Here is a 26,404-nt window from a genome sequence, read left to right on the forward strand (position 1 = left end):
CAAACTTCTTGTTCTTGTTTTTATGATACTAATGTATGTTGTGCTATATTAACAAGATATGTGTATGATATGATATGCGTGTTTTGTGGTTGGTGATTATTCGATAGTGATATGATACAACCCACAAGATACATGTAATATTGTCTTTTTATGTTTGAAATTGTTCAAACAAATGAATGAAAAGTCGTGGGAATACTAGCCTGGTCACTCATTCATTAGCAGCTTTGTTCAAAACGACAAGTTTGTTATTAAAAAAGAGATAATACCGATAAACACACGCATACACCTATGCACCCTTCCTCTTTACGCACCACCACCCCCTCTCTCTCCTCTCCTCTCTACACAGTCTTGGAGGTTTGTGTAGTGTAGCAGTGTGTAGCAGTAGTGGGTAGACGATTAAAACTACATTTGAGAATGATTATTCATGGGGGAGGTGTGCACCTACCACTACATTCATTAGTCAGACTAGCTAGCTAGTTGGTAGCTTCTCTTTCTTCCTCTCTCTCTCAGCCTAGAGTACTCTATGCGATGAGATGATGAGGAGGAAGAGTAGAACAAACAACCAAACCATTCACATTCATTATCTCTCATCCAATCTTAATATCTGTATGCATTTATTTATATCTTTCTATCCTCCTCCTCCTCCTAATTGACCAAACCAACATCCTTACTTACTTACTCTTACCCTCACAATCAAGTAGTAGTACAAGTACAAACAAACAATATTATACTGTATGTATTTATTTATTATTGCCGTCAACCAACACAACATTCATACATCTTGGTTGTGATTTAAAGTGCAACAACAAACACGTAGCGTAGGTATCTATCTGCATAAAAGCTAACTGATTGATTGTGTGTTGGGTGGTTGGAGTTGGTTTAGGGTTAGGGTTATTCTTATTGTTCAACACACTCTTGTGTGTGAAAGTGAGAGTGAGTAGCAGTTGCTGGAAATTCAATCGAACGATCATGAGAGACTCATCAATCATAACATTGTACCTACCTTGAATCAATCAACCCAAACAACAAACAAACAAACAAACATTTGCAATTGCAACCAGAGTGATGATGGTGATTGACGATCAATTTAATTTAATTTTAAAACTGATTAACTAGTTAATCATCAGTTCAGTTTGGTGGCTGGCTAGCGGCGGACACCACTACACTAGCACCTCTCCTCACCTCTCCTCACCTCTCTTCACCTCTCCTCTCCTCACTCTGAGTTAGTATAATCCATTCCAAGACCAAATTATTTTATAATTTCAAGCAACAACAGCACCGACTGCAATCAATATGAATATAACACCACCAACAACAACAACAACAATCAAAGCTTAAAAAAAAAAAGTAGTTGCTGTTAAAACAAAAAGTCGTCTCGATCTACAACAACAACCAACAAGTAAATACAGATATATAGGAATAGATAGCTAGATAGCTAGATAGCTAGCTAGTTTTTATCTACAACAATACAACACACACACATGATATCATTTTACAAATCAAAATTTGCAATTATTATTTTGGTTGGTTTTGATAATAATGTACAAATCTATTTTTCCCCATCTCCTTCCTTCTCCTCCAATGTTGTTGGACAGTACCACACCAAATCAATTATCAAACCAACCAACCACTCAATTATCCAATCTGTTAATCGTCAACTACTATTATTATCATTATTATTATGGATGGAATTTGATCAACTTTGACTCCTGTGACACACATATAAATTAATTAATTATTATGGATAGAGGTGATCCGAATCGGATGTACTGTACTGTCGTTCTATTATAATACGCTGGCGCACATTGACTGAGAGTAGAATAATTATCAACAACATATTGATAGATTAATTTTAATAACAAAATAATGATAAATCAATCTTTTGGATATCATCACTCCGCAAACCCCCAACGGCGACTGACTGACTGACACATACACACCCACATACTTTAATAATACTATCTCTTTTTGTCAATTGTTAACCCCCATCCACTACTACTACTCTTTGTTATTCAACCATCACACAAAAGAGATCTAAAATAATAATAATTATTTTTATCACTATTATTATTATTATTATTATTAGAACACCAATTAATTAGTTAATTGTGTAGTCACCAAATATTTGATTTAATATGTTATGTTTGTATCATGATACTCCAATTGAATTCAAAACAATCTATAATCCAATCAATCGATTGTATCAATTCAGTGTGTTTGTGCGTTGGGACAGTACATTTCCACAAAGGGACACACATATGATATGGAGTAAACTAGTTTTATGCTTGTTAATTACTATAAGCAGTATAATAACCAAGTGAAAGGGACAAGGGAAGGGGTGTACGGTCGACCGGAAGGAACCGACCGATCACTTGTCAGACAGAATCACACAAACACACTTATTCTCTCCTACACTCTAGTCAGTGTACACTATTTTTTTTAAACAAACAAATTCATATTATCATCAATAATCAATCTTGTTTATTATTGGGACCTGTGCCATCAATCCATCCTCTTTGTTTATTATTATTATCATTATTATTATTATTATTATTATTTCCTCTACTCTCACTCTCCTGCAGTGGTTGGTTGTTGGAGGTATTCATAGTTCCAGGCAGTAAGAATAATAAAACCATCCCTCCTCATCCTCATCCTCTTTTCCCAAAGAAATCAAAACACACATCATCATCATTATCATCATCATCATCATACACATCATCATCATAATTTACCATTTATTTTTTTTATTGTTGCATCGATAATCACTGAACAATATACAAGTTTATGTTAAAAAGTAATAAGAATCTACAAAACAGATATTAATTCAAACTGATCACCCCCTTCCACCTCTCAGTTAAACAATCAATCAATCAATCAATCAATCAACCCAGACAAACAAACAATTACAGTAGTAGTAATTGGACCACAACAATAATAATTTGTATTATTTGTATAATATCAAAAATCATTTTATTTTTTTTTTATTTTCACATCCAGTTTGTTTGTTTGTTTGTAATATAATATATAACCACTACTACAATTTAGTCAACAGTACTACTACTACTCAATCCAAGTTTTGTTTAGCGATAGCATTCACCTGGTCTGTCCTTTTTGTGTTTCAGACATTTGTATATACAATATTCCTTCCTATCTTTGTTCCCCAACAGCAACAACAAATAAGATAAGAGTTTGTATTTTTTTTTGAGGTTTTGTCATTCTACCATTTTTTTTTTTTTTTACATTATTGTTGAACCCTTTACTTACAAAAAATCCATTGATCTATTTTAGAAAAGAGAGTATTATTTTATAGAACTCTGTCAAATGATTTTTAACAATAGACAACACTATCATCAGTTCATTCATTGGTTGTAAAAGAAATTAATTTCTATTTTCAATATTCAAATTTAATTCCTGTTACAAACAAAAACAATGATCAATCATCAAGAAAACGATTCGCCTCCTGATACTTTATCAGGGTCTCATCAAGTATCAAATATATTGGATACTACTACTACAACAACAACAACAACAGCAAACAATGAAACCAACAACAATAACAATATACTTGACGAAAATAATTGTAAAACTAATAATAATAATAATAATATAAATGAGACCGACTCTGACAATACCAATATTACCAATTCCAATACAAATACAAATAATAATAATGATAATACTATACCACATCATGAAATAACGATAAATAATGAAACCGCCGAAGATAACAACAATACAAATAATAATAATAATAACAATAATAATAATCAAGATGATTATTCAGATTCATCAGATTCATCAGAGGATTCACTACATTACGAAAGAGAATGTAATAGTTTTATATATATATCACCAAGTAGAGCAAAATTGGAGAATGGTTCTTCACCAAATCAACCAGTTTTTATTACGACCCCAAATTCATCAACTCCATCTCTGTCTTCGTCATTTTCATTTATGAGTGGCGCCGGTGGAATGAAAAGTACAAATCGTAACAATGACCACTCTGAAAACAGCAAAAATTATGATGTAGATTTTGGTGTCCTAGAGTATGGACATGAAGGAGAACTACCATCGATCAAAGAATATTCAAAAGCTATGGTCTCAATAGCACTACCAGTATCTATATCCATGGCCATTGTTATATCGGCTGTTAGATTATCAGAAGAAGCTAGAAATTTCAAGAGTGTCTCTCCGCTGATCCAATACGACGTTAGAGAAGATCCAGCAACTCAAACTCTAGTTTGGGGAACCATCATCAATTCTCTTATCCTAGTTGGAATCATCTTTCTTAGTTCAGTTATCATGTTTGCATTGTATTATTTTAAATTTATGAAGGCATTATACGGTTGGTTAATGGCAACATCTATTTTATTATTAGGTGTTTTTGGAGGCTTTTTATTCATGTAAGAAGAAAAGAAAAGAGAGAAATATATATAGAATATTTAAGTTATTTATTTATTTATTTATTAACCTTTTTTTTTATTCTTTTTTTTTAGTTTATTAATGACCTACGCAAATGTTGGTTTAGATTATTTTACATTTTCATTTATTGTTTGGAATTTTAGTGCAGGTGGAATGGTTTGTTTATTTTGGTTTTGTCCTCAATATTTGACTCGTGCCTATCTAGTATCTATTAGTTCTTTGATGGCCATTTTTATTTCAAGAATGCCAGAATGGTCAACTTGGTCCATTCTTACCATTGTCTCCTTGTATGATATTTTTACAGTTTTATCCCCAGGCGGACCATTAAAAAAACTGATAGACTTGGCAAAAGAAAGAGGTGATGAAATACCTGCATTGGTTTACAATGGAAGTGTTTCAATTGGAATGGCCTCATCCAAAAACAATACTACTCCTACTACTAAAACCACAACCAATGATGATACTATGAGTGATACTAGTAGTAATAGTAGTAGTAGTAGTAGTAGTAGTAGTAGTAGTAGTAGTAGTAGTAACAACAATACAACTCACAATTCAATTAAAATGGAACAAACAAAAAGGAAACAAAAATATTAATAATATTAATAATCAAAATAATATTTCATCATCATCTCTTGAAGATATTCAAAAATCAACTTCAAGTTCAAGTATTTCAACTGGATTATCAACAGAACCCTCAGATACACCAATGGAAGGTAAGAATCAAATCAATTCACAATCACCTAGATATCCACACACACAAACACACACCACCATTAGAACTCTGACGATGATAATTTAAAAATGATTTTGTTAATATCTAATATTTTATTATATTATATTACCCCCCCTTTCATAATCATATACTCTATCTTTCTTTTCCAACTACTCTTTCCTTCATTCTACTTCTATTCTTTTCTCTATTTTTCTAATCTCAAAGTTGTTCTTCTTTCTGGAATATTTAAAGATAATTTAGTTAATTATAGTACAAAAATACAATTGGGTTTGGGAGACTTGGTCTTTTACTCTGTTTTACTTGGAAGAGCAGCCTTGTATGATCTTGGAACCATATTTGCATGCTTTGTTGCCATCCTGACAGGTCTATTTATTACCCTTATTCTATTGATCGTTTACAAAAAGGCAATCCCTGCCCTACCCATATCCATTTTCATTGGTATCCTCTTCTTTTTTTCCACGAGCAAATTAATTTGCCCATTCTTGGTTTTTCTTGGAGAAAATCAAGTATTTATATAAATAAATAAATTTTAAAATTATTTTTATATAAATATATATAATACCAAAAAAAAATATATCTATCATCAAAAATATAATTATATTATATTATGTCTTTTTGTTTTTATTACTATTATTATTTGATATTATAAATATTGATCAGATTGATTAGTAACACTTTGTAATACGCCACCAACAATATAAAGAGATCCAGTTGCCAAAACTTTGATTTTCTTTCCATTATTGTCTCGACTATAATCCAATATGGTTTGGACTGTTGTTGGGATATCGATGCAATCATAAACTTTGTTTGGTCGAGTTGGTGATAATTCGATATACTTGGCAGCGATAGTTTGTTCGATTGATATGTTGTTGTCGTCGGTCGTTCCTTTGGAATAGATGTGTGTATTGGTCTTGTCGAGGTGTGGAACAAAGAGTTGTGAAAAGGCTGGTATCTCACCCCTCTCAATAGACTCTGTAAATGGTTCTAAAAAGACACCAGCATTACGTCCTCCTGTACAATTATAAATGAGTATGTATTCTGTTGTTGCCATGTCACTGTCATGACACTTTTCTTTCCACCAATCCAAACAAACCAAAGCACTTTCTTTGGTGTGTGCACCATCTAGATGGAATTGAACGAGCGGGTTGTCCTTGGAGACTAGTGTTTGGGCACGTCCTGGCCACTCGACTTTTTCAAGTCCCTTTTGAATCCCAAGTGGAAGTGGTGTGAAATAGGATGCTTGGTAATTATTTACATCCACATTATAATCCTTGTATGAAGGACTGGCTGAAAAGATGGTGTCCAACTGTTCCTTTGATGTTAGTTTGCTGTTAACTAGCCATGCATTGCAAACTGCGATGGCAAGTGCCGAGTTTTGTTTTTGGAAATCACCTTCTAATCCGATCGGTCCGGTTAAATGATACGACCCAAAATCAGGGACAACATTCAAAGGAGCATCTACTCGTTTTGAAGTGTCCTCGATGACTTGCATCGCTTCGGGTAATTGATCAACTGTAAATATTGGACATCCCTTTTTGATGATTCCAGCCTTTTCACTCGCAATCTCTCCCAACGTATTACCCAATACATTCATGTGGTCGTATCCCAATGCAGTGATAGCAGTCACTGTTGGCTTTGGAAAAACATTGGTAGAATCGATTCTACCTCCAATACCAACCTCCAATATAGTACATTGAACATTTAATTGTTGGAATATTCTCAATGCCAACATTGTAATAAATCTAAAAAATACCATAAATTGCTAAAAATCAAATAAATAATTAATTAATTAATATTTCCATCTTCTTCATCTTTATCATCATCATTTTCCTTTTTTAAATAATTACATACAAAATCTTTTGATAATAAACGATCCCAACAAAACCAAAAATTCTCTGTAAATACTTCTTTTGAAACCATTTCACCATTGATTTTAATTCTTTCTCTTGGTGAAATGAGATGAGGAGATGTAAAGAGACCAGTTGTAAATCCTTGGTTTCTAATCATTGATTCAACCATTGCACAAGTTGATCCTTTTCCTTTGGTACCTGCAATATGAATTACTGATGGTTTTTCCAACTAAACATAAACATAAATAAAATAATATTAATATTCTATATTAATATCTTTTCTCTCTTTTTTTTTTTTAGTTTAAGCAATCACACATACATCAATTTCTAAAATTTTACAATATTCTCTAACCTCACTCATAATATCAAACCCTATACCTCCTTGATTATTATTACTATCCTTATTATTCTTTTCATTTAATCTTGATGTTGCCCAAGACTCTACAGTCTTTTGATTTGACTGCATTGAAAAGAGTTTCTCGATGGCATCTTCAAATGTACGACCATGAACAGAACCCTTTTTGTTTTTCAACTCTTCTTCTTTTTGATTCTTGTCAACACTTGATTGATGTTGTTGATTATTATCAATGTTGTTTAAAAACTCTGTATTACTACTATTGTTATTTACAGTTGTTTGTTGTTGAATGCTATTACTATCATTTGACAACATTCTTCTTCCTACTAAATTATTGATATTATTACTATAATGATGCAAAAGTATATTATGTTTTTGTTGTTGTTGTTGATGTTGATATCTTGTTGTTGTTGTTGTTGTTGTTGTTGTTGATAAACTCCTCCTCCAAGAATCTTCTGTCTTGTTTGTATTATTAAGAATATGTTGTTTGATACAATTACTATTAATATTAATATTGAATAAAGTTGTAGTCCTACTAATGCTTCTGTTTAACATTTGGATAAAGGATGTGTGTATATCTCTCTCTCTCTTTATCTTGTTTTAAACTCTTTTCAACTTCTTTCAAGATCACACATAATGAGAGTGGTTTGTCTTGTCTTTTTTAATGAGTCATACCCTATCAAAACTCTTTCATTAGGGCATGTCTATCTCTCTTTCCCAAAAGACATGGAACTACAGTTTTTTTCATTTTTTTAATTTTTTTTTAGTATGGTGTGAGTGATCATTCGTTTCTTGCAGTGAATGAGACAGACAGCATAGGTACCTTAATTAAGATCATCATCATCGTCGTTGCCCCTTCCTTACACATCTTTGTATATATATTTATATTCCCTTTTCTTCATCAACCTCATCCTTTCGATTACAATATATTCAACTGTACAACAACACAATACGAATACAATACGCACAACAAACAAGTAGAATATATAGATAGATAGAGAAAGAGAATGACAAAAAAGATACAATTCATTAAACAATTTGTTAGAAGAACACCAAGACCATTCTTTATTACAAAGAATGGAGATCTTTCAGAGTTGGGTCGTTCAGACATTTCACAAAAGTGGAATGCTCAATCGTACGACATGCAAGACGAAGACGAAGAAAATGAGATCTTGGATGACGACGAGATCGACGAGAACGATATGGATAGAGCCGACCCAGACGAATTCGATGATATGAAGTTTGATATCGAAGACATTGAAGAGGAAGACCAAGAATTGGATCTGAATGTCAATGGTGAGGCTGGACCAGAAGGTGGTTATGACAGCAGTCACGAGAATGAAAAGTTTGACTATCCAGGACACATGAAACAATCTCGTGTTCTTTTCCTTCGTAAACGTAGAGTTGAACGTCTTCGTTGGAGACAATTCCTTACATATACAATTGATAATTATGATGAATTAAGAGAATCGTAAGTTAATGTGAAACAAACAAACAAACAAACAAACAAACTACTCTTACAACAACAACAACAACAAAACATTTTGGATACTAACCATCTACATTATTATTATTATTATTATTATTATTATTATTATTATTATTATTATTATTATTATTATTATTATTATTATAGTGCAAGAGAAGATGCTGTAGATTCATTAACAAACTTTTCAATTCAAAAGAAGAACAAATGGTTATCTTAAATCACACTTATGGATGGACAACCTTTTAAAAATCAACAACAACAACAACAACAATCAATTTAACTAAAACATAATTTAATATTTTTTTAAAACAATCTCTCACTCTGGTTTAGTTTGGTTTGGTCAAATACTACTATTACTATTACTACTACTACTACTATTTGTTTATTTTCTAATTGGATTATCATAGGAATCTTCATATTCTGATGATGGTTTCTTGACCGATGGTTCAACAACTGAGGAGAATGGTAGTGCTCTTTTCATTGCACCTTTAGCTTTGTAACAACTACAACATACATTTAGGAAACTGATGATATGGAATCCAACCAAAAAGAATATATCCATTCCTTGTGCACCTCTTAACAAATGATAAATACCACTATTGGTTTGATACTAAAATATACAAATATATATATATATATAAAGACAAGGTAGATTAATATGTATGTATGGACTTGAATGAATGTAATTATTTATGGCTACTTACACATTGAGAAAATTCAGTACCACGTCTCAGGAATTCACAAATAATAAATAATATAATTGATAATGAGGTAAAGAGGAAAAACGATGATAATCCACAATCCTCGGCAACAGTGATACATGAACGAGGACGTTTCTGTTTCATAGTTTTATGGAAATAAAAGGAATATAATAGATTGATTGCAAATACTCCCATGTACAATACCAAAAATCCTGATAGATAACTACATTGATTTGACCATCTCATTGGTACCAATATTAACATTGATAATAGTATTGGCACATTTGCAATTAATGAAAATATTATAATCCATGGAAATGGGCTAATATTTAACATTTAATTAATATTGTGTTGAATGTTTCTTTGTTGTCAAAAGGTGTATGTACATACCTTTTACTCTTTAACCATAATCTAAATTTATTTCTCTTTATGGATGACTTTATATATTTCATATTATTCTCACTAACAAACCCCATTTTCTTAAATTCTCTCTCTTTAGTTCTTTAAAACTATACTATATATTAAATACAACAATGAATATATTATTATTATTATTATTTATATATTTATTTTATTATTGAGGAAATACTACTATAATATTATAATATCAGTTTCCACACACGCTCTACTCGGTTTTGACTGATTATGATTAATCATCATAATCATGATTAAATAAATAATCAATGACTTTTCGTCAGTGTTATTTTAATTGTGTGTTATGTGTTTGTTATCTCTTAAAAACAAACAAAACACAAATACAGTCAAACACAACAACAATAAAAAGAAAGAAAATCATATATAAATCTCTCTCTCTTCTTCCATCATAATCATACAAATAAATCAAAAATATCGAGCTTGCTTTGTGTTATTTTGTTGATTACTCCAAGTTACTTTACTTTGATTTGACTGTGTATATATTTGTTTCTAGCGCGTTATATATAATTTTTGAGGATTAAACAAGTATTTATTTTCTAAACATTACGCATTTAGATGGCAGATGGGAACATCATAACACGGAGCTTAGCACCCATAGCCTTTGGTGGAAGGTTCTTGGAGAAACGAGCTTGGACGGCACCACTGTTACCGTGTGGCTTGCAGATCTTACCCCAGACGATCTTGACACCCTTTGGGTTCTTTTCGGTTTGCTTGACACGACGGGCAATAGCAACCTTCTTACCTAAGTAGTAACGGGTATCCTTACGGGTAACAACACCTTCGATCTTGACGAGTGAGATGTTGTTGTATTGGGAAACCTTGGATCTAAAAATGTAATAGATTGATGTATAAGTGACTGTACTATCCTGTAATCGCGACTCTAATCTTCTATCTTCTGTATTTACCTTCTGTAACCCAAAACAACGCCTTTAGTGTATAACCTTTAATAATAGTGATAAGATAAGTGATAAGTGATAGAGTAGGGGGTAGGGAAGGAAGGATATGTTAGTTACATCGCTATATATGATATCTACTACTGATAGTGATAGATGGATAAATAGTTACTTGGTCATTTTCCTCTCTGTTAATGTGTTGTCTACGAAACCTAGGATACTCTCATACAAAACGCGTTCAAGGCATGCCAGCTGCTGACACTCTCGTGCAAAATCGACAAAAAATTTAAAAAAAATCAAATTTGAATAAGGACGTGCATTTTTTTTCGCAAACTGAGGTCTACAACCGATGAACTGATGATGTCTGACGACAAAGGTATAGAAGTATGATAGTAATGATTATTTATTTAATTATAGTTGAATGATGGAGCATAAATTAGATAAGTGTAGTAGTTAGTGTAGTACAAACATCGTTTGTATCATCATTTGTTTATCGTTTGCAGAGGTTGATGAAGAACCCTAACTATTTGTTGCGCCATCATCGTCACAAATAAAGTAACAGTACTTTATAGTGAACCGTAAAAGATATAGTTGAAGACTAAATTGTTTTCAAAGTTACTACGACTACTATTTACATTGGACTTGATGAATCATACATCCATTGATCATTATCAATCTCTTTGACAATCTTTTTTAGTTCTTTCATAATATCACTCTTCATTTCATTGTTGTAAGATGATACTAATCCATCGTCTATTACTGTTAATTCCTTTTCAATAAACCCTGATTCTAGATACATATATAATAATAATAATAATAATAATAATAATAATAATAATAATAATAATAATAATAATAATAATAATAATAATAATAATAATATTGATGATGACAGATTATTATGTTAGGAGAGAGGTTAGTCGTCGATCATCACCCATGTCCTCTTCCTCTTCATTCTCTTACCATTATCATTGTTTGTAATAAATGGTGATGATGTTGATGTAATCATTGTTGAATCTAGAGAAGATACTATTAATATTGATCAATACAAGTAGTAAGTAGTAAACACTCTGTTACACAGAACAGAAGAGAGAAGAATCTGTGTGTTTGAAAATTTGAATTTTTCACCGTTGAAGGGAGGGAAAACCATGCTTTACTCTGTCAAGCTTGACGCTCAATTATTTTTTAATTTATTTGTTGTTTGTTTGTTTAAAAAAGAGTGAGAGAATAGAAAGAAAGAAAGATAGATAAGAGATAGTGGAAAATGGATAAATACGAACATGTTGGTTATTTAGGAAAAGGATCATTTGGTTGTGTATCAAAGATTAAAAGAAAGGAAGATGGAAGAGTTTGTATTATTCATTCATTTTAATCAAATTATGATTATACTAACTAATACTACTATTCTTCTTCTTCTTCTTGTTGTTTGTTACTATCTCTAGATATTAGTTTGGAAAGAAATCAATTATGGAGAGATGAAGGAAAAGGAGAAGCAACTCTTGGTCAACGAAGTAAACATTCTTCAAAAGTTGAAACATACAAACATTGTAAGATACTATGACCGTATCATCGATGCTCATCAAACCAAAATATACATCATCATGGAGTACTGTGTAGGTGGTGATCTTGGTCAACTCATTCAAAAGTGTAAAAGTGATCGGTATGTTAAAATATATATATATATATATATTTATATAACTTAAAGAAAGAGAGAGAGTAATATCTAACATTTATTTATTTGTCTTGACTTTCTCTCTCTCTCTCACTCTCTCTAGTCAACCAATTGAAGAAGAAGTAATTTGGAGAACATTACTTCAAATCTTGTCTGCATTGCATGAGATTCACAACCGAAAGGATGGAGTCATTTTACATCGTGATCTCAAACCTGGTAACTTGTTCTTGGATGACCGTGGTAACATCAAGTTGGGTGATTTTGGATTGGCAAAGATCCTCACTGGTGGTGCTCAACATGCTCAAACTTTTGTCGGAACACCACATTACATGAGTCCAGAACAAATCTATTCAAAGCCATACAATGACAAATCCGATGTTTGGTCGGTCGGTTGTCTCATCTATGAAATGGCTACTTTCAAGTATGTTAAAATATATATTATATACTTGACATTTTTAAGATTCTTATTCTCTCTCTCTCTCTCTTTTGTTTCTAGACCACCATTCCATGAAGCAGTTACACATAACCAATTGTATGATAAGATTAAACAAGGTGTTTACGATCCAGTTCCAAATTACTATTCCAAAGATTTATCTGATGTTATTTCTAAAATGATGACTCTTGATGTATGTAGACACACACACACATATTATAGTATAGTATACTACTACTACTATTTAAACTTTGTATACTTATAAATATTTATTTTATTATTATTATTATTATTTTGTTTAGAATCATAAAAGACCATCTGTACATGATTTATTGCATACATTTGCTCCATTGGCATTGAGATACAAGGAGAAGAAAATCAACCAAATGTACCAAAATATGAAACAAGTAGAAGACGAGTTGAGACAAAGAGAAAGAGTTGTTGTGGAACGTGAGAATAATCTCCAACTCAAGGAACAACAATTACTTCAAAAAGAACAACAATTACTTCAAAAGGAGCAACAATTAATTTTATTGTTACAACAACATCAATCATCTGGTAAAGAAAATATTGATCAAAATAGGTATGTGTTTATGTTTTAAAACCAAATAATATGATGAATATAATATACTAAAAATTAATTAATTAATATTATTTATTTATTTATTTATTTATTTATTTTTTTAGAATGAATACTATACAACAACAAGGAGGACAACCACAACAAAAACCAATATTGCCATCACAACCATCGCAATCATCATTGTTGCCAACACAACAACAATATCAACAACAAACAACTTCAACAACAAACTATCAAACATCATTCACTCAACTTAAAAGAACTCAAACTTTACCTGGTAGTTTTAAGTAACTTTACCATTAATAATAATAATAATCATCGATCAATCAACCAATCGAAATGGGACATAAATTAAACTTTGTTTATAAATCATAATAATAATAATAATAATAATAATAATAATAATAATAATAATAATAATAATAATAGTTATCATTATTATTATTAATACAAATTTAATACCATAAGAGGTATATAAATTAATAAAAATAGAATTCTACAATTACAATATTATAATCAATCTTTCTTGTCTATCTTATTTGTGTGATGATCATCATCATCGCCCACATTACATTTACGTCGACGCATCTTGATCTTGGCCCACCCTACCAAGGATCGACATCTGAAAAACGACGGTTGACTAAAGGAGACCTATCAATCCTTAACCGCTAAAATTGAGGTACGCTCCTCGTCGTCTTCCAACAGCTAAAATTTGTTCTAAGGGGGAAAATTTTTGAATTTGAATGAAGAATGAGAAATGTCTATGTTTTGGTTAATTTTTTTGATGGATTTTTCGAAAAAACTGTAAAAATTATAAAAATGGCGCGCAGCTTGATGAAGCTCACCACGGTATTTAAGAATGAATTTTGGGTTTTTCAAATCACTCAATTAATTTCTTTGTATCCAACAAAAAAACAACCCCTGTGATATTCTTCACTACTACAAGCAATCAACCCAAGCAAACAACAAGCAGCATAACAGCATCTCTCAACACACTATCCTTTAAAGTTTATTCCAACAAACAACAATCATTAAAAATGGCCCGTACTAAACAAACCGCTCGTAAATCCACTGGTGCTAAAGTCCCACGTAAGCATCTTTCAAACAAGTCCGCCTCCAAGTATCCCTCCAACAACGCTGCCGGTCTCAAAAAGACCCATCGTTTCCGTCCAGGTACCGTCGCACTCCGTGAAATCCGTCGTTACCAAAAGACCACAGAGTTGCTCATCAAGAAGTTGCCCTTCCAACGTCTTGTAAGAGAGATTGCCCAAGAGTTCAAGACTGATCTTCGTTTCCAAGCCGCTGCCATTCAAGCCCTCCAAGAAGCCTCTGAATCCTACCTTGTCGGTCTTTTCGAAGACACCAATTTATGTGCCATCCATGCCAAGCGTGTCACTATCATGGTCAAGGATGTCCAACTCGCCAAGAGAATCCGTGGTGAACGTTCTTAAATGAACAAGTAGCATACGCCACATATGCCCAACGTTGAGTGCTTAATATCACTCAAAAGGTGTTTTTCAACACCACCCAAATTTATCTAATCATTACGATTTTAATTATCTCATTACTCTTTGTCTTTCATTAATTTTTTAAAAAATACTAATTTTTTTTTTTTTTAGCTACAGTAAAAAGTACAAAGCCAAAGCAATTGCTTTGACTTCAAATTATAAAATAAACAATTTGTATAATTAATCATTTAAACATACATCTATCTGCCTTTCTATTTATCTTGTCTTTGATTATTAGATTGAATTAAATTATTTATTATTTCTATAGCATGTGCACACTTTTCATCAACCATTGAACCATTTGAGTGGATTAAAGTTAGGACTTGGTCGGTAGCATTATTGGTATCTAATTGGATTGGCTCTGATTTAGCGCCATACACCCATAGACCCAATACTATTTTACAACATGGGTATTGTACGCGTAGCTTATTGATATGATCAAGATGTTCATCAAATATGATTCTTGCACTGTTAAAACCAACCATATACAGACATACACCTTTGGTTATGGCATTGAGTGGATTGTTTGCAAGTTGTTCATGCTCCACAACATTAAAATCCAACAAATTAATGTTTGACTTGTTCAACATATACAAATGTACTTTTGTCTTTAGATAATATTGTATTTTATCAATCGATCCTTTTTCAAAACCTTGACTAGGCCTTGATAATATAATTCTAATTGGTGAAAGATTTGTTGTTATATTATTATTAATAGGATTAGGATTATTATTATTGGTTGTTAGTGCTGATGAAGAGGATGAAGAGGATTTTTGGTATTTGTTTGGTGGAGCGGTCATGGTAGAGTTGAAGAGATTACTCAAATAACCAAAAGTTGAAGTAGAGGGCTCTCCTCCTTTGGTATGTTGATTATTTTGTACTATAGGTGATGATGTTGGTGATGGTATAGTGCGTTCAAGTGTTTTAGTTCTTTCATTTAGTATTTTGTATTTATCACCCAAACAATACAAATTTGCTTGTTGCTCTTCTACAGTGTCTTTCAATGACTTGTTTTCTTGTTCTATAGTGCACATCCTCGTATGTATGTCGTCAATGAGTTTTCTTAATTCTTTATTCTCTTCTTCTACTCTTTCTAGCAGTGATGATGATGATGGTGATAGTGTATCCATCTCTTTCTCTCTTTCTTTCTCTCTCTTTCTCTCTCTCTCTACTTGTCTCTTTTGTTATTATCTACTAATGAAGATTGATCAATAGGCAATGATGTACGAGGGTATGAATCATTCTTGAGATTCAAAGCTTTTGTTGGAATGGTTGGGTTGATCCAAATTTGATTATTAAAAATTTAATTCATTTTATTTTTCGCTGAACCCAAGAAGAAGTAAATAATCAAGTCATTACCAAAGGTTTGTGATGGTATCACTCGAAGGTAACAGAATGAAGAATCCCTAAAAATTTGATTCTCTCCCACATACACAAATTATATAGAGATCAACAGCACAACGATCGTTCATCATTCTTCATTCATCAAGTTCACCAAACAAATAAGCATCTTTTTATTTGTTTGTTTCTGAATCTCAATACACATATCACATATCACACATCCTATATATACATACATATATATTTAAATTTAATCTATAGTCATTAGAAATATGTCACAACCAGTAGTTTGTCCTACACACATCACGACACAGTTCCCAAGTGTAATTGTGATATTGAATGAAAAGTCACTACTTTCACAATCCGGTCCATACATTCAAAAGCTTGTAGAGAAATCTCCTTCATCACAAATGTTCTCTGTGTTTAGCTTTTCAGCCGAAGAGGTAAAACAGGTATTGGCCAGCGAACAAAACAAACAGTCTATTTTTAGCCTCTTGGTATGTCTCACCACCCCCCATCCTTTATCAAACATACATATATATCTGCTGTACATATATTAATTTATTATTCTCTTCTCTTTTTCTTTTTCTCTTTCTCTATTTTAATATAGAACCAAAAGAGGATTCATTAAAAGTTGAAAAACCTGGTTACTTTCAATCTATGTATCGGTCGATTATGGGTATCTATCAATGGGGCAAGGATCCTTATTGCACTTCCTTGGCTAGAGCATTGGAGATTTGTGGTGATTCCATCCATACCAAACAATCAGACCAATGTGATCCAGTGATCATACTGTTTACCACCAATGTATCGATTCTTTTGAATGCCGCTGTCATCAACTCTATCCAAACCCTAATGGCAAAAGGAATTTCTCTCAACATTGTCAACATGCACCCCAAGGATAGTCTCATACCAAGTACAGAGGCTATTCTAGTCAAGCAATTCAACGAATTCTCATTCACCAAGTTAGAAATGGACTTGTTTCAAGACCACAACAATGCCAATAACAACAGAGAAGTATCAGTTGGTGTAACCCTTCCTATTGACACCGTCCCCCAGACTCTTCAAGACGATGTCCGAATCGTGTTTAATCTTAGACCTCTCAAGTCGAAATTGGAACCAGGCTACACTATCCAAATAGCCAAGAACCATTTCTATGAAGGATTGGCTTACAAAATCGAAAAAGATGTCCCAATTGGCGAGGGAGAAGGATTCAAGATTCCATTGACCCTTCTCCGATCATTTGACAGAAGTGGTGGTGATAATGAAATGCCACCCCATGAAATCAAATTTAGTATTATTTCACCAGCACACATTGTTGTTTCTAGTGGCTATTTTGGTATTCCTACTGGTATGTATTCATACATATTTATAAATTTATAAATATTTAAAATTTTATTATTAATATAATACCCAATCTCTAACTCTCATGTATAGTATTATTTGTAGGGGAATTTGGTATCACAAAAGATGGAGAGAATAAGGTTGATATAAAAGCTGCTCTCGATGGTGAACAAGGTGTTGGTAAGTCAGCGGCTACCAATCAAGTGGTAAACGTGTTTGTGACTGGACCAGTAGTTCATCCAGTTTTAACGTATGTTGTTAAATATATAAATATACATACTTTAAAAAGACATGTTATTAAAATTATTTATTATTTATTATTATATTTTTTAATTAGTTCAAACGCAACAGATTCACATACCACAAAATGCATTCAATTTTATAATATCAAAAGTTATCTTGCCCAATATTTAGAGGATAGTCCACATCGCGATCTAGACTTGTTCAAAATCATTAAAAAGTCATTGAATGTCTTGTTGGTCGACAAACAAGGTATTTCTCGATCAGCCACTAAAATCAGTTATGCTAATCTATTGGCAGGAAAGTATATTCACGGAAGCAACGAGGAGAAGCCTGCCAATAGAGAATGTGCAGTCCATAGCATCGTGTATGTAGCCTCTATCAAATCATTTGTAAGTGGTAACTTTGAGGAAACCCTAGCAAGAATTAAGGAAATTAAGGAAGAAGGTATGTTATATAAAAGTGAATCAAATTTGTTTTCATTTATAAATTAAATTATATATTAATCATATTTATTTAATTATTTATTTATTTATTTATATTTTAGGTATTGAACCAATTATTGCTATCACCTTTTCAGATAAGCTGGAAAGATCGGAAATGGAAGGTCCAAAACAAAATATAGCCAAGCTGGGTCATGCCCCCAACATTATCTACCTCAAAAATTATGTCGAGGGTGCCACAGAGAGATCCATTGAAAAGGATTATGCCTCTTTCCGTTTGTTGTTGAGAATCAAGACTGTTACCATGAACAAATTACGTTTATTAAAGATGGATGCCGAAACTAAACAAAATCAAGGCCCTAAACTCATAGATGGACTCACAAAAAGAGAATAAAGTAAATAAATAAACACTTGTAATTGTAAATAAAATAAAAAAAACAAATAATAGTTATTGTCACTTTAAAAATATATTTATTAATTGATTAAATGATTCTTTATGATATTAAAAGCAGATTGATTTTTATCAAGTGGATAAACATTTGAGTTGGTTATATTTGTAGTACAAATATAAAAAAATGATAAACATCCATCAACTATACCATCAATGTTGGTTCCCACTGGAGTAGCATTTGAACCATAGATCGAAGCTCCAATGATGATTCTACAGTTAATAAACTCTTTTTTAATCTTTTCTAATTCTTGGCTATGTTCATCCATGATTATTCTTGCAGTTGAAATTGATACCAAGTAGATAACAACTCCCTTTAAATCTTTTTTTACATTGTGTTTATCACCATTATACACTTTGATATGATATTGATTTGCTTCACCACCAAGAATATCTTTACTATATGTTTTGAGTAATCCTTTTATATTTTTAATTAAAAGGCCATTCTTTTCTTTAGTTCCTTCTTTTAAAATAATATTTAATATTTTTTTAATTGGTACAGTTTTGTTTGAAAAGTTGGAAAATAATCCAACTATACCAGACTTGATCGATAATGGTTCTACATTGTCTTCTTTTATATGGTCATCATTATCTTTTCCATCAGCATGCTCTTTTTCAATTTTTTCTATTTTCTTTGTTAATAGTTCTAATGCTGTTTGGTTGCTTTCATTTTGTTTTTTGATTGTTTCTTTCAAATCAGAAACTTCTTTTTTTAACTCGTTGATAATATCCAAAAAATTATGATTAATTGCATCCATTGTACTGATACATTTAAAATGATTATGAATTTGTTATTAATTTTGGTTGTTGGTTGTCTTGTTGTTGATGGTTTATTATTTTTAGGTTGGAATAATCACTGGAATTATCAAAAAATAATTTAATGAATAAATATTTGAATGATTATTAACAAAGAGTCCCCTTTGAAGAATAGAATTGTTATTTTTATCATACGCCATTTGATTACCCTTTCCATCGAAAAGGGCCATGAAATAAATAGAACCACCACTACTTGCAACAACACTGTTTTTAAACCACCAAAATGTTGACTCAAAAATTTAATAATAAAACAATTGGGGTTTATTATTTTGAGAGTATTTGATATATCCAATAATAAATCAAGGATTATAAAAGTACAATTGATTGGTTTATATTTATTTATTAACCAATCATTCTTCTCAAATCAAAAATATTTTTTTCTTCTCTATCAAAAAATTAATTTTCCAAATTTTCATTCCAACAATCATGGAACATTTTGAACCTATTCCACTTCAATTAATACCAACCAATTGTCAAACCATCTGTGATGATGACGATAAATCACCCAACCAAGTAATCATCCTACTTGATATTACAAATCAACAAAATTTAGCATCACAAATTGTCTTTGTACTTGATTTTATTAAATCTTCACCCAACCACGTTCATTTTGACCTCTTGGTTCATCAACACAAATCCCCTCCAAGAGAAATTTCATTAAATAGAACCAAAAATGATATGGTATCTGATTTAAATAGTATTTATACCTTTAAATAATATTTTTGTTTTAGCAAATTTATTGATTGTTTAATTTTTAGAATTTAAAAATGAATCAAATCATAATCAAACTATAGATATGGCCTCTTCTTTTAAATGTCTTTTTAAAAGTTTGGGAGATTCAGTGTCAGAATCATTGGACCAATGTTTATTATCAATCAGACCCAAGTCGTCACAAAAGGGAGACCCAGTCATTGTATTGTTTTCATATGCTTTGCCACCTCGTCCAAATCAAAGACTACTCAAATCCATTAGAAACATTCAATCACAGTCTGTACACTTACTTGCTGTGGTCCAGAATGGAATCATTAGCAATCAATTGGATAATTGTCCTATCTTTTATCCATTGAAAATGAATGACCTCTTGTCCACATTATTTAAACAACAAAACAGTGATTTCTCCATTGAGGTAATCTTGGACCAAGAGAGCAAGGCCCAAAAACTCAATGAAAACGTAGTTTTGAAAATGTCAATCAAACCAGAAAACAAACCACTTCCACCAAAATCATATCTTCAAATTGGAAGAAATGAATTTTATTATGGTGTCAACATTTGTTTGGGTGAACAAGGAGTCCAACCAGATGAATCAAGAACTATCCCGTTTACTCTCAAACCAATTCAAAATACTTTTGCCACTCGTATGCCACCTAGTCGCATTCAGTTTAAAATTGTCCAAGACCCAACAAATGAAAAGGTCAAAGTTTTAACTCAGGGCTACTTTAGTATTCCAACCGCATTGTTTTCAGGAGAGTTTTTTGATTTCCAATTGGTTGTGGTGATTGATGGAAAAGCTGGGTCTGGTAAATCAACAGTTATCAATGGAATCTATAATACTTTTCATGATAGAGAAATCAAATATCCATATTTTACATCAAATTGTGGTGCTGTACATGGAACTCATGCATTCAACTTTACTCCAATGTGTGATATCCTACAAAAAAACTCAAAACTCAATAGTCTCCTCATCAAAGATATCATTGACAACCTAAATGTCACTGTTGTAGATAAAAAGGGATACACCGAATCTGATACAACCCCAGTGATAAGTGGATTATTAAATGGTCAGTTCCGTCACAATGAAACCAGACTCTATCAAGAAACCGATCCAAACTACAAGGTAAATGGATGTATTCTAGTAGCATCTATTAAATCTTTTGTTTCTGAAACTTCTACAGATTTTACAATGATTAGAACAAAAGTTAGAGAACTTTTATCAAATAGTATGTAAATTTAAAAATATATATTTTTAATTGTTTTTTTTTACTTACCATTTATTTTTTTTATTTATGTTTTTTTTGTAGAGATACATCCTATTTTAGCCATTACATTTCTTGATGAATTAAGTGAGAATGAAATGACACTACCAAAAGCCAATATTGCTACGCTTGGAGTTGAAGTGGGAAATATTTTCTATATGGATAATTACCTTGGTCACACCAAGGAGAGAATGATTGAAAAGGATTACCAAAACTTTGAATTATTACTTTGTGCCAGAAAACTTGCTGAAAATTATATTAATAATTTATAAATATGTATATAATAATAATAATTAATATAATTATTTTTTTTTTGTGTTTTTGTTAATTTGTTTTAAATAAAAATAATGGACAATGTTGATTTAATTCTGAGAGTAGGTTGGGTGGAAATATTGATACTTTAAATCTTTTATCATGGATTCCATCTTGTTTTAATGTTGACTTTAAAAATAGAGCAAGGGTGACATTGTCAACTCGGTTATCGACATTTGGTGGTGGTGGTGTTGATAAATGATGGTTTATAAATTGATAGATTTGATCGAGTGTTGGTTGAAAGGTTTTATCGATCGATGCAATGTTAAAGGCATGTATTATTATTTTCCAAAATGAATATCCATAGTTGACTTGATGAGAGGGAGGATATTTGGCTATTTCCTTGTAAAAATGGTTGACATATAATTTAAGGAATTGTTGATAAAGGTGAGATGGTAATTTTAGGTTTGGGTCAAGGTCGCATAAAAACAACCAGTCGCTTATTATTATTGGTACATAGCCGATTGCCCATGTGATGGATGTATGATCCAACATCTCTACCAGTCTCGACCTACAATTATCCAAAAGTAATTTAAAATCAACTTCATTCATAACGTCTGCAATGAGGGTTCGAATTTGAATAATGGATGATATCCAATCTCCATGGATGGTTTCCTCGGGTTGTCTCTCCTCCTCCACCCCGTCTCCAATTGCATTCCTTTTCAAACTATTATACATTCTTGAATCTATTTTTTCAAAGTACTCTATCAATTGTTGAGATGTACTTTTGTAAATGGGACTCTTTTCTTGTTTGATACAATCTATCATCTTTTGTACTCTATCCAAATTATTTGATATATCCCAAGTGGTTTGTAATTCTAAACATTGATCCAACAATATCTTTGAGAATCTGGCAAATAGGGGTTGGGGTTGATGATCATGTTTGGAGACTTGTGCTTGAAATATTCCAAACAACGCCGATTTAATCCCTGATTCCTGGTGATGTGACCGTTCAAGTTCTTTGCACAACCGATCCGTTAATCCGTGTAGATAAGGGGACAGACTATAAGCCAGTACCGACAACTTGGTAGCCATCTTGGAGTCGACCCTTTCATAAAAGAATGGTTTAATGATGATTGGATAGTACAGAGATATATGACTTGGGTCGAGTTTCATTAATTTCCTACAAAGTACATGAAAGGTATTTGAAGTCATGTTTGCCGATTTAGATAATATCATCAATTCTAGTAGATATCTATTAAATTGTTTCATTCCAACAATACGACCAATACCAAAAAAAAATCTAATAAAACAAGTTGATTTTTTTGTTTCATTCATTGTTGGTAATATTAATAATATTTCTTTTAATACTCTATTTGATAACTATAAAAATAAAAAAGAAAAGAAAATATTAGAATTAAAATTTGTTTTAATTTAAAAAGAGAGAGATACTATACATTTTGATATTTGTTTGGATTTAAATATTTAATAATTGATAGAGCAATTTTGTGATGACCAAACAGAGATGTTTTTAAAACTCCATCTACCAATATTTGAATGATAGTGTTGTCAATCTCTAGTACCAATGTTCTATCTCGTTGTTGTCCAAAGCCAGCTCTATCAAGGGTTTTAAGGAAAACTACTTCAAATTGACCCATTTGTACTGTAGCAATCCTATTGATAATATTGATTGCTCGGTGTTGTATTTCAACGTTACTACTATCACATAAATATCTACCTAGTAATGAAAAGATAGTATAATCGTATAAAGGTGGTATTACAGGACCATGTCTTTCAAAAAATCGTAACATGGTTTCAGTTGATTGATTCGAACCAAAATGTAAAGCATCACATGATTGTTTATATCTATCTACATATTTAAAAAATAAATCAAGATTGATTGATTAATTAATAAAGAAATGATAATAAAATACTATTATTATTATTATTATTATTAATATTATTATTATACTACATACATTTTGGAACACCATTAAATGTAAATAATAAATGAATTAAATGATTGATGTTATCATCATTGCCATTGTCATTGTCATTGTCTTTGTCCTCAACAACAAGTTTGAATAAATCAGTGAGAGAGAATCTTTCAATTGGTAGATAATAATCATCACGGTCTCGAATTATTTCATTTCCTAACATGTAAATTGATTGTTTGTTGATCTAGTTAAATTAAAGATGAAGTATTAGTCATCATCATCATGATCACACTAGATACAATGAGGATTGATTACATACAGTTGGTAAATGACAGTGCAAGACTAGATAATACAACCATAATATAGTCTTGTGACGATCATCATCTAAATAACCATCATATGTTTGTTGAGCTCTACTCTTTTCTTCTACTTCTATTGTCTTGTTATTATTGTTCTTATTGTTATTGTTCTTATACTCTGTTTCAATACGTTCTTTAGATAGTTGAACAATCACTTGAATGAATGATTCAGGTGGTTCATTCTCATCCATCTCTCATTCTCTCTATGTACCTCTCTCTCTCTTTTGAGCAAAAGAAAACAAAATAAAATGATATAAAAAATATACTATAAAAAAAGATATATTTTATTTATTTGTTTTACGAAGTACTGGCTCTTTTTAATTTTAGATCCATTTTCTTTTTAGATTTGTTCCATTTCCTTTTTCTTATGATATACATAGTTGATGCGATGGCAATGGCAGCAGCTACAATACATCCAACTACTATGCCTGCTATTTGACCAATTGTCAATCCACTGGTAGGTGTCTTGCAAGTTGAATCGCTCATATCTCCTCCTCCACCATCGACATTAATCAAGTGAACGAAATTTGGATCAAGTTGAACATATGTATTGTAATAAGGTACATCCAACCCAATATAATTTGTTGTGTATGATGATGATGGTGAGGAGGATGAAGATGAAGATGTACTATTGTCAATGTAATCTGTTAAAATTTGATTGTTGATAGTTGCTATTCTATCATCTAGAATTCCTCTTCTAATAAATTGACCCCAAAGACTTTTGTCATCGATATTTAACTTTATCCAATCTAAATTGTTTTGTTTGTCTCCACCATATCCATACTCTCTAGATGAACATTCAGAATCATAGGTTGCCTCAACCGAAGTCTTTAACACCACTTGTAGAGTATTCGTAACAGTGTCAAATGGATACGCTGAAATACCAATAGAAATCTTTGTACTTGTTGCAGGTATATTTATGGTTTGATTGGCAAATTCTACTTGACTGTCAACTGCAAACCATTCAATCGTTACTTTAACTAATGTTTTTGTTTGTTGTAGAATGGTTTGATATTTTAATTCAATTGAAGAGTTGGTATTATTAATATTATTTGGAGTTGTAACATTTAATGTCCAAATCTTTGGTATGTACTCTTGGAATACTGTTCCGTCCATTGTTAACTCTCTAATTGCTACAACTGCAATGACTGATCGAATGACTGTGGTTGCATTATCTTTGACTATAATATCAATGATTGGTGATGTTTGGTTGAATGTTGGTTGATCGACATTGATGACGGTCGATTCACAAAAGAATCCTGACCATCCCGAATTACACAGGCAACCGTCAAATGTACACTGTCCATTGCCAGTGCAGTTGACCGACGACGACGATGGGGACGGAGAACATGCAGTTGGTGTGGGCACAAATACGGATAAAAGTGGTGGTGGGAGCTGGATTGGCATGACAGTGAAGGGGTGCTCCACGTTATCGGTCGCAGTTCGTCTCAAAGTGACGCGAACTGGACGATCAACAACCGCCAATCTAGGATTATACTCCATAAACACCATGATGTGATGTGCCATGGTAATCGTGTGTAGTTGACTGGTACCATTACCATACTCGATCACTCCAACGAGTTGTTGTGCATTATCACCAAACCCTTTTCCACGAATAGTGATAATCTCGATATCAGTCTGTACAGGCACGTTTGATGGATAACTATAGAACCCTTCTACACCTGTAATCGATGGAATATCCAATGAATAACCAACTTGAATCATTGAAGTGAATCCAGAAGTCTCTAACCTCAAAGTAGAGTATCCAATCAGATTATCCAACTTGTCTCTCAACCCATAGACCGACAAGTATATATCCCCATCATTGACACCAAATCCAAGTGGCAGTGTACAATTGTAATCAAAGAATGATGATGATGTTTTTACCGTTGGTTCAACTACCAATGATTGTCCAAATCTATCTAATAAATAAATAGTTGGGTATCCCTTCAATCCAATGCCATCATCCACAGCCGTCAAATTAAATTGAATCGTTCTATCATTTGATCCATTATTATTTAAAGATTTGGATATTATTATTGTTCTTTTTTCTTTGTTTTTGATTATGAACGCAAAAATTTTTCACCTCTAATGGATCTTTTCCTCCACTCTATTTTTCATCGTAAATGGTACTTGTCATTGACAAAAAAAAATTCAAATATCTTTTCCAATTATTA

The 26,404-nt window shown here is 31.9% G+C and overlaps 13 protein-coding genes across 13 annotated transcripts; 6 read left to right on the forward strand and 7 right to left on the reverse strand.

Annotated features, from left to right (window-relative positions):
- Nucleotides 1-3,429: 3,429 nt before the first annotated feature.
- Nucleotides 3,430-5,673, forward strand: psenA (presenilin family protein; the record flags this gene model as incomplete). Its single annotated transcript, XM_004358386.1, has 4 exons — nt 3,430-4,403; nt 4,497-4,951; nt 5,061-5,135; nt 5,396-5,673. 4 exons carry the CDS (start codon nt 3,430-3,432, stop codon nt 5,671-5,673), a joined length of 1,782 nt encoding a protein of 593 aa, XP_004358443.1.
- A 125-nt stretch (nt 5,674-5,798) lies between these two features.
- folC (tetrahydrofolylpolyglutamate synthase) lies at nt 5,799-7,915 on the reverse strand (the record flags this gene model as incomplete). Its single annotated transcript, XM_004358387.1, has 3 exons — nt 5,799-6,917; nt 7,007-7,234; nt 7,325-7,915. The coding sequence occupies 3 exons, from the start codon at nt 7,913-7,915 to the stop codon at nt 5,799-5,801; spliced, it is 1,938 nt and encodes a 645-aa protein (XP_004358444.1).
- Nucleotides 7,916-8,367: 452 nt separating this feature from the next.
- On the forward strand, nt 8,368-9,066 carry DFA_00456 (uncharacterized protein; the record flags this gene model as incomplete). The annotated part of the gene is made up of 2 exons (XM_004358388.1): nt 8,368-8,831; nt 8,997-9,066. 2 exons carry the CDS (start codon nt 8,368-8,370, stop codon nt 9,064-9,066), a joined length of 534 nt encoding a protein of 177 aa, XP_004358445.1.
- A 165-nt stretch (nt 9,067-9,231) lies between these two features.
- Nucleotides 9,232-10,002, reverse strand: DFA_00457 (uncharacterized protein; the record flags this gene model as incomplete). Its single annotated transcript, XM_004358389.1, has 3 exons — nt 9,232-9,459; nt 9,554-9,872; nt 9,941-10,002. 3 exons carry the CDS (start codon nt 10,000-10,002, stop codon nt 9,232-9,234), a joined length of 609 nt encoding a protein of 202 aa, XP_004358446.1.
- Nucleotides 10,003-10,536: 534 nt separating this feature from the next.
- rpl35a (S60 ribosomal protein L35a) lies at nt 10,537-11,887 on the reverse strand (the record flags this gene model as incomplete). Its single annotated transcript, XM_004358390.1, has 4 exons — nt 10,537-10,810; nt 10,891-10,926; nt 11,514-11,667; nt 11,842-11,887. The coding sequence occupies 4 exons, from the start codon at nt 11,885-11,887 to the stop codon at nt 10,537-10,539; spliced, it is 510 nt and encodes a 169-aa protein (XP_004358447.1).
- A 255-nt stretch (nt 11,888-12,142) lies between these two features.
- On the forward strand, nt 12,143-14,159 carry nek2 (protein serine/threonine kinase; the record flags this gene model as incomplete). The annotated part of the gene is made up of 7 exons (XM_004358391.1): nt 12,143-12,226; nt 12,321-12,538; nt 12,654-12,971; nt 13,047-13,176; nt 13,286-13,566; nt 13,671-13,843; nt 14,059-14,159. The coding sequence occupies 7 exons, from the start codon at nt 12,143-12,145 to the stop codon at nt 14,157-14,159; spliced, it is 1,305 nt and encodes a 434-aa protein (XP_004358448.1).
- Nucleotides 14,160-14,603: 444 nt separating this feature from the next.
- H3b (histone H3) lies at nt 14,604-15,017 on the forward strand (the record flags this gene model as incomplete). Its single annotated transcript, XM_004358392.1, has 1 exon — nt 14,604-15,017. The coding sequence occupies one exon, from the start codon at nt 14,604-14,606 to the stop codon at nt 15,015-15,017; it is 414 nt and encodes a 137-aa protein (XP_004358449.1).
- A 269-nt stretch (nt 15,018-15,286) lies between these two features.
- DFA_00461 (uncharacterized protein) lies at nt 15,287-16,204 on the reverse strand (the record flags this gene model as incomplete). The annotated part of the gene is made up of 1 exon (XM_004358393.1): nt 15,287-16,204. The coding sequence occupies one exon, from the start codon at nt 16,202-16,204 to the stop codon at nt 15,287-15,289; it is 918 nt and encodes a 305-aa protein (XP_004358450.1).
- Nucleotides 16,205-16,292: 88 nt separating this feature from the next.
- On the forward strand, nt 16,293-18,836 carry DFA_00462 (uncharacterized protein; the record flags this gene model as incomplete). Its single annotated transcript, XM_004358394.1, has 5 exons — nt 16,293-16,305; nt 17,026-17,766; nt 17,865-18,009; nt 18,097-18,446; nt 18,547-18,836. 5 exons carry the CDS (start codon nt 16,293-16,295, stop codon nt 18,834-18,836), a joined length of 1,539 nt encoding a protein of 512 aa, XP_004358451.1.
- Nucleotides 18,837-18,916: 80 nt separating this feature from the next.
- Nucleotides 18,917-19,648, reverse strand: DFA_00463 (uncharacterized protein; the record flags this gene model as incomplete). Its single annotated transcript, XM_004358395.1, has 2 exons — nt 18,917-19,353; nt 19,429-19,648. The coding sequence occupies 2 exons, from the start codon at nt 19,646-19,648 to the stop codon at nt 18,917-18,919; spliced, it is 657 nt and encodes a 218-aa protein (XP_004358452.1).
- Nucleotides 19,649-20,132: 484 nt separating this feature from the next.
- On the forward strand, nt 20,133-21,951 carry DFA_00464 (uncharacterized protein; the record flags this gene model as incomplete). The annotated part of the gene is made up of 3 exons (XM_004358396.1): nt 20,133-20,403; nt 20,465-21,643; nt 21,725-21,951. The coding sequence occupies 3 exons, from the start codon at nt 20,133-20,135 to the stop codon at nt 21,949-21,951; spliced, it is 1,677 nt and encodes a 558-aa protein (XP_004358453.1).
- A 52-nt stretch (nt 21,952-22,003) lies between these two features.
- Nucleotides 22,004-24,418, reverse strand: DFA_00465 (uncharacterized protein; the record flags this gene model as incomplete). Its single annotated transcript, XM_004358397.1, has 5 exons — nt 22,004-22,326; nt 22,507-23,314; nt 23,389-23,801; nt 23,911-24,112; nt 24,188-24,418. 5 exons carry the CDS (start codon nt 24,416-24,418, stop codon nt 22,004-22,006), a joined length of 1,977 nt encoding a protein of 658 aa, XP_004358454.1.
- Nucleotides 24,419-24,524: 106 nt separating this feature from the next.
- On the reverse strand, nt 24,525-26,367 carry DFA_00466 (uncharacterized protein; the record flags this gene model as incomplete). Its single annotated transcript, XM_004358398.1, has 2 exons — nt 24,525-26,149; nt 26,361-26,367. The coding sequence occupies 2 exons, from the start codon at nt 26,365-26,367 to the stop codon at nt 24,525-24,527; spliced, it is 1,632 nt and encodes a 543-aa protein (XP_004358455.1).
- Between the last annotated feature and the right edge of the window lie 37 nt (nt 26,368-26,404).

This window comes from Cavenderia fasciculata, assembly GCF_000203815.1.
Source record: "Cavenderia fasciculata unplaced genomic scaffold Scf_Dfasci-F-a-25c12.r2-5, whole genome shotgun sequence".
Taxonomy (NCBI): domain Eukaryota; phylum Evosea; class Eumycetozoa; order Acytosteliales; family Cavenderiaceae; genus Cavenderia; species Cavenderia fasciculata.